Consider the following 7,563-nt stretch of genomic DNA (forward strand, 5'->3'; position numbering starts at 1 on the left):
ACAGGCCTCTCCCTAGCACTGACTCACAGGGTGCTTGACCTGCCCTAATCAAGGGCCACCTGGGTCAAAGGCTCCAACTCCCTCTGATCAGGGGCAACCAAGAGAGCTTGTTAGCAGCAGCTACATCTAGGTAGAGCTTTTCCCAGGGGCAATTAAGGCCTCATGTAGTTGTCCTTGCTTAGTTTCCCTTTCCTCATAGCAGCAATTGCCCTCTAGTTCCTTGGGGGTCCCCAGAAACCTCCAAAAAGGTCCCCAAAAGTTCTAAGCAAAGCCCAGACACTGCTACACTAACTGCTGCATCTGCTTGTTGCCTCTGTTAGCTTTGATCTTCTCCATTGAGTTGAAATCCTTACAGCTTCTCTTGCCTGCCTTGCCCCGCCCTGCCAAATGTATTCCTGACTCATGGTTGTAATTGTGACTGTAGTGGCAGTCAATGATGGCTGGAACTGCTAAAGAGCTGAGAAGGTAATGGAGTCGGGCGAAGTGTTTCATGTTGCTACTGCTTACTTAGATATTTGACACTGAAGATGGAAAGTCTGCTTCTGACCTAACCTTAAGGCAGGTGGGATGTACCATACTGTGGTGTCCAGCTACAGGGCTTTTTTAAGTTACAACTTTTAGCCCTTTTAGGGCTAGTAAATAAGAAATCATAAGCCATAAACCAATGATGAAATCAATCATCTCTTAAATACAATATCACTGTTAATAACCATCACAAGGCTTTATTGAATTTTGATGTAAGCAGGAATCTTTTAAGAGGAGCTCTTATGTAGTAGCTCTTCAAGTAGATAAGGTAATGCTGAGATCACTTTAGGGCTGCAGCCAGTTTTTAAAAATGCATAAACAATCACATCCTCTAGTCTCAGGACTTTTCTGTATTTGAGAATGTGATTTCTTAAAGACTGAGCCATTGTGCACATTACTATGTAATTAACTGCAAGATAAAGAAATTTCTTGTAAAATGATTGCACACTTCGTTATCTATCTTTACAGAAAGTATTGATAATGAGAACTAGAGATAGGTTGCTTACTGTTGATGCTGTTTTTTTCTGGGTGCTCTAAGAAAGAAAGCAAATGGAGAGAAAATAGGATGAGAAATACAGAGCTTTACTAGTTGCTAAAATCAAAGATAGAAAAAGCTTTCCTTTTCCTTCTGTAGAGCTTATGTATGAAGTTGCAAGTTGTGGTCTCCTGTAACACAGTAATTTTACTAATAACAGCAGGTGATAATGAGGTAGGAAAGAAATACAAAACATAGCACCATCTTTGTAAACATTTGAAATGGATTTATTAAAAAAAACCCACTTTTTACAGCTGGATCATACAGTATTCTGTATGCCTTCATGATTAAAAGCCTCTAGCTTTTAAAAATGCTGCCCAGTACAAAAGTACTGGTGTAAAACCATAGTGTTTATATATATAAGCCAGCACTATACATCACTAAAAACCACTGTAAGTAGTCCCTTCACCAATGTCAATACGTGGAGAAGAGATGGAAGATCAGACTTTGTGGTATTCAAAGGTTTCCTCCTTCCCCTTACAGTTCAGTTTTCAGGATCTTCAGAGCTTTCTGCATATTTGAGTACACTGGAAGTAAAATATTTATACATGTTATTTTTGTTGCAACTTCCTCTGCCACTGACTACAATTATGTTAAGAGAATTGTCATTTTTATAGTAAAGTCTTTGCCCAAATCCATATGGATGTATTTATTCTGATGCACCATTCTGCAGCCTATCGCGAATGTTTTATGAACGTCAGTCTATTTAATTGCATTTGAAGAGAGTGTGTTACCTTAATGCACATGCAAAATATTCGCAGTTCCAAGACCTGAGCTGTGCTGCTTATGAGATACTTGTGTGGCGAGGGAAGGCTTGTGTATGTGACCCTTCTCCGCGGCCCAGGTCAGCAAAACTTTTCCGGAGACAGTAATTGTATGCGAGAGTACTTGTGGTCTAATTCTTGGTTACAGTGGACATTATGAATTATGCAAATTCCTACAACCTATATTTTCTTTCAAAGCCAAAGAATGTTCAAGGCTCCAGGGCTGTACCATGGTTCTCAGTGAGTCTAAGTCTAGCACTCCCTTTAATTTTCTAAGATTTTAGATTTAGCCTTTAGAAAGCTAAAGTCAAGCAGACCCAATGAGCTCCAGTGGGACTAAAAGATGTAATTCAAATGTGAATATCAACACTGAATGAAACAATGCTGAGTATTACTGTCACAAGATAGTATGAATCATGTAGTTACGTTCTTCCCAAACTTGTCCTTGTGTTAGATAACTCTCTTCCAGCAAGTATTGATTGCAAGAGTGTGTAATGTCTAGTGTTATTCCTTGTTATGTGAAAAATCTGACTGCTTTGAGAATACAGTACTTACACAAAGAAATATCAGAGGGCTCATATGCATAGAGACGGTTTGAGTATCTTCCAGTAATATCTGCTCTCACAGTCAGGGTGGGATCTGGGAAAATATGAGAAAAATTGTAGAAGACAGCGTTAACCTCCAAGTATAAGATAAAGTTGCACTTCTGCTTGTATCCTGAGCACTTCTGCAAGATGAATCTGCTAATCTGTTTAGAGTATTGTTCTTCTTCCACTAACGGCCAACACCACTTGGTTCTACAAAGTAATCAAAGTTTTAGTTTTAAGTCTTGTGTGTGCATGCTTATCAAGGAGGGGACAGATTTCATTCCAAGTAATGTTGATCAGCCTTAGACCCTATGTCATTGCATAGTACATGAATTAACTCTGTAAGCTGAGACATCTTTCAATCTACAAATTAAAAAAAAAAAAAAGAACAGTCGCTTTCGTCAACAGAAAATAGTATTCATCCAAGTCTTCTGAGGGGATGATGAATAGAAATGTGCATTATGACCTAGATTTGTGAAGGTATGTGCTAATGCACATACATAATGTGTAGTATATGAGGCTATATAGCTCCTCTGGGAGAAGGAATATATGGGTGCATGCGTGCATGGCCACTACATGTCCAAAATGAAAATGCTTATGAGGTGTTAGTGCAAGAAAGCTGAGCTCAGAACTAGGTATCAAGCTTTGAAAATCTAACCCTTGAAACGTATCTAATCACTGCTGTTTTTATGAAGCCTGTGAGGTTATGTGGCAAAATGAAACCTGTCTGCTTTGTGGTCATTCCAGAAATAACATCATGAACAAGGCTGTCTCAGTGCTTAATGATTGTAGCATCATATAATCTCAATGAAATTATGGGAGGCTGAATTCGAGATTTATGAAACTAATGTCATGGCTGGGGTTAGTCTGAATTTTAATCTAAATTAGACAGTGAAAGCTTCAAGGTCTAGAGCATGGTGCTCTCCCCTCTCCGGAGGGGCACCAAAGGCAGGTTGGGCAGTGGCGTGCAGGTGAAGCAGGGCGCCAAGTTCAAGGCAGCAGCAGCATGCGAGAGAGGATGGGTTTGTGGTGAAGGGGCTGTATCCTGCCCACGCCAAGGTGCAGCTGTGATCAGTGTCCTCACCTCTGGTAGTGCACCACTGCTTTTCTGTCACTACTCTGTTTCTTGGGCTAGGCAAACCTCCTCCGGGAGGAAGGTCTTGCACAGCAACTCCCCCCCCCCTTTTTTTTGATTTTTCTCACATGTGCAGCAAAACACACTCAGAGAGTGTATATTTCTCTTGGAATAAATTCCTGTCAATATGCCTGAGGATTTGAGACTCATGATGCAGCAAGGCTTTCAATCCAAGACCAGCACTAATGCTTAAGGCACTCACCTATGAACAAAATCCTAGGGACATACTGACCGTCGGGTGCGAGATTCTTGTCTGTTGTTTCATACTTAAAGAAAACAGATAAGGTTCTCATTCAAGTTGCAGCAGAGTATGTTACAAGAATATATTTTATATTTTATACTTTGTGTTATGAAATACAGCTTAAATGCTGAATTTTACAGCTTAAGAAATTTGCTAATTGGGATATGACCTTTTAACAGCTGGAGTTGCAAACTGATAGTAATACAGATTAGGTAGCATTAAATAAAACTTTGAATCTCTTTGCATTTTGGGGTTATGATAGCTAGAGATGAGAGAATTATTACGGAGATACAAGAGATTTATTAGATATGAGAGATTTTATAAGAGATTTATATTTCAGTACTGGCCATCTTTCCTAGAACAAACCTAGCTATTAAACAGAGTAATTATAGCTAGGGAAGCCATAATTAAAAGTTCATTACTTTCAGTTAATGAAGTATAATCAGGAAACTTACCACAAGATTCAGGAGAATAAACTTTTCAGCCATTTTCTGTATCTCTTTATTTTCAGCAAAGGCCTTCTTCAGTGCTATGGTGAAAGAATGTTAAAAAAAAAAATACTTTGAAATATTAGCCTAAAAAAATTTCTCTCAAAAGAACTGATTGATTCAAATGTGGCTGCCTGGTAGACTTCCTAGTTTATAGTTACAGCAAAGATTTTTATTTCATTCAGCTTCATTATTTTGTGTAAAGAGTAAGTATAATGGTACAGAATTTCAGTGAGTGCAGATCTCTTCAAAATTTCCCTGCTCAAATTTGAATTTGAGTATTTGACCCTTTAAACCTATTCTAATACTATGCCTTCAGGCTCCAGCCCTTACAGCTCTGACAATATAGTGTGGAGATGTAGGAGCTCAACCTGAAGTGTCTTGCGAGAAGTTTATGCTTGTGCCAAGTTCCCTCTGGAGCTACTGGGGCTGTTGAGGGAAGCAAAGGTCTTGCTGCACGGATGGGCTGGTAGGATGAGGAGCCCTTGAGTAAGTTCAGAAACACAGAGAGCAGTCCAAGTTACTAGAAATCCCCCCCCCCTAAACTCGTTTCAGCCTTGTTTGATTTGTCTGTGGTCAGATTCAGTCACAAACATCAAGGATATTGAGAGCTGAATACTTCCTTTTCTCTCCCTTTCCAGAAAATTTCAGTTATTACAGACAAGAATCTTGCAATCAGTTTCAGCTGATTCTAAGGCAAACTAAAAATTCGCTTGCTATGGGTCAAAACCTGCTCTTTCCTGTGTTCATCAAGAGATGCAGGTATTGCATAATGCTGAAATACAGGTATTTTTGTGCCTGCTGAGGTAAAATAAAAAAGGTATGTGACACTGATATTTAAAATATTCTGCCTGCTTCTGTAAGTTGGTATTTCACTAAGGCTTATTGAGTAAGTAATTTTTTTTAACGTTACATATCGTGAAGTCAAAAAGCTGCTGCTGTTCTGTGCCGAGTGATTACCTTGACTGTGTGGGCAGTCATCCAAGTGGTGGATAATCATCAGGGGCTTATTGCTGAAAAAGAAGGTGTCCCATTAGGGGCTGCGGGGGGTGGACAGGTGCAGGAGGCACTAAGGGGGGCCATGAGCTGGGGAGCTTGCAGGGCTGGGTACCTGGTCTTGGAGCGGAAGAGGGCTTCCTCGTAGGTCTGCGTCCAGGTGAGCTGGTCTCCCCAGCCTGCAGGGAGGAAAGGGCAGGGCAGGACAGTTAATGAAGCAGAAATTAAGTTGTTAGAACTACTATAGGAATCTGATCTGTAGCATGGTTGCACTTTTTTTTTCCCTTTTATTACCTCTGGAGAGTGTTTGTGGCAGTTTTGGCTTAGTCTCCTTGGTCTCCTTGGTCTCCTTGGTCTCTTTGGTCTCCTTCTTGGGTGCATCCTTAGCCAGAGCACAAGAGAGGGCGACAAGCAGCAGGAACACCGACATATAGCTCTTCTCCATGGCTGCTCCTGGGAAAGAGAGAAATGTGCAATTGCCGTGCTTTCCAAACTGCCGCCTGCACAGAGGTGCAGTGCTTGAGTGACAGCTCAAGTCACAAATAGGTAGCAGGGTGAGTCAGTGCTGAAATTAACTGTTCTAGGCAGGTGGGAACACCTGCGCTGGTGGGAACACAAAGGAAGACTGATGTTTGCTTAGCAAATCGTCGCCATGAAATCAGTCACTTTCCACTGCTCTGTTCATCCCCTTGGGCCATAGTCCTCTTAGATGCTCACTTTGGTGCTAATTTCTCTCTCTCTTTTTGCAAATATTGAATTGGCTCAGTAAAACAACCAAGTTCTGGCAATTTCTACAAGAATCCAAGAGGACTTTCAAGTTCTGCAGGCACAGCTATATCTAGATCTCTCAAAATTATAGTAGCCAAGCACTCGAGTAGCATAGGTGCTGAAAAATTAACTTGTCTAGGCTATTCCTCTATTTTGCCGCTATGACAAATCCCATGAGAAGTAAATTGTAAGCTAGGTTTTATAGTGAGTCATTGGCACGGATGCAACTTAATGCTGGTGTTGAAACTTTAGAACATGTCTTTGCCCCTTAAAAGTCTTCTTTAGTCTCTAGATAAGGAGTTATCTGTGGAAAAGTGAGAACTGAAATGCAGCTTGCAAGTTGAAGCAAGGAAGAGAGCAGAGGGCTCTTCCTGAGCCTGACACTGGAGTTTGGGGATAGAGATGAGGTATGTCTGATGGGAAGCTCCTCAGCAGTCCAACTAGGATGCTTCTTCAAATTGGGGGGAGGTAGAGGGGAATATGACAGCAAGGTAACCCTATGGTTTCTCATTGAATTTCCTCCTGAAAGCTAGAATACCAGTTTAGTGGATACTGGTTTAATAGGAAGACCTAAGATACTCCCCCCCCCCCTTCAAAATACAGAAAATCCAGAACATTCATGCAAAAACTACAGCGGGCTGGAAACTTTTAAAATTCTGCCAGTGAAAATGAAAGTCTGGGGAAACAGCAGCATTCCTCTAGGCTTTGGAAGGGACTGCCCAGAGGAGGCATTAGCTGAGTCTGAATCCGTATTACAGTGCTTTTTGCGATTGGGAGGTTCAGTAGACCTTCAACATCCACAGAGTCACTGTTTCAAAGGCACAAAATAAGATTTTGCAACCGGTTGCCTTTTGCCTTGAGAAAAGTCTCCTTTGCAAGGAAGAAAACTACATAAAGTTAAATGAAACCTAGTGGATTTTCAGGGCTGCTTAGAGATTTTTTTCTAGTTAGATCTGTATTGAGGAAGTAATGCTTGAAAAAAGAAAAGTATTTGCCAACCAGGAAATCAAAGAGAATTGTTAAACCTGCTCTTTTAAAACTTCACCTCTGCAAAGCTATGTGCACTTTTGCTAAGTTCTCCACCCCACAAAACCCCTCCCTTCCTGGTTCTTTTAGGCTGAAAAGACAGCATTTCCCTGTACGTTTTCTTCTTAGCAAGCTGTACCAAACTGTCCCCAAGCTGCTGCAGTCTTTCCTCTCCATTGATTAGCTGCTTGGCTCTACGTAACCTGAGCCCAGGTCTTAACAGGCCCTTTCCAAAGACGTGCGTATTGCCTTACCTTGTTTATTCTCCCGGATGCCTGCCCAGGTGAGAAGGTGTCCAGAGTTCCAGTGTAAATGCTACGGTTCCTGCTGCCTATTTATGTGCCTTCACACACCCCAGCTCCACCCACGAGCTTTGGATTTGAATACTACTGCCAAAAAGCTAAATCTTCCGATTTCCTCTCTACCAACATGCTCTTGGCTAATTTTCTAATTAAATAACATTAGCATTTCATGTCAAACACTACATATAAATCTCAG

General features: G+C 41.1%; 1 protein-coding gene across 1 annotated transcript; it reads right to left on the minus strand.

Annotated features, from left to right (window-relative positions):
* Positions 1–1,537: 1,537 nt before the first annotated feature.
* AGR2 (anterior gradient 2, protein disulphide isomerase family member) lies at positions 1,538–7,357 on the minus strand. Its single transcript, XM_062567791.1, has 8 exons — positions 7,320–7,357; positions 5,566–5,724; positions 5,387–5,450; positions 5,236–5,288; positions 4,243–4,316; positions 3,749–3,812; positions 2,380–2,463; positions 1,538–1,587 (listed from the first exon to the last, which is right to left on the minus strand). Exons 2-8 carry the CDS (start codon positions 5,714–5,716, stop codon positions 1,538–1,540), a joined length of 540 nt encoding a protein of 179 aa, XP_062423775.1. The 5' UTR covers positions 5,717–5,724; positions 7,320–7,357.
* Between the last annotated feature and the right edge of the window lie 206 nt (positions 7,358–7,563).

The sequence above is a fragment of the Rhea pennata genome, chromosome 2 (genome assembly GCF_028389875.1).
Source record: "Rhea pennata isolate bPtePen1 chromosome 2, bPtePen1.pri, whole genome shotgun sequence".
Taxonomy (NCBI): domain Eukaryota; kingdom Metazoa; phylum Chordata; class Aves; order Rheiformes; family Rheidae; genus Rhea; species Rhea pennata.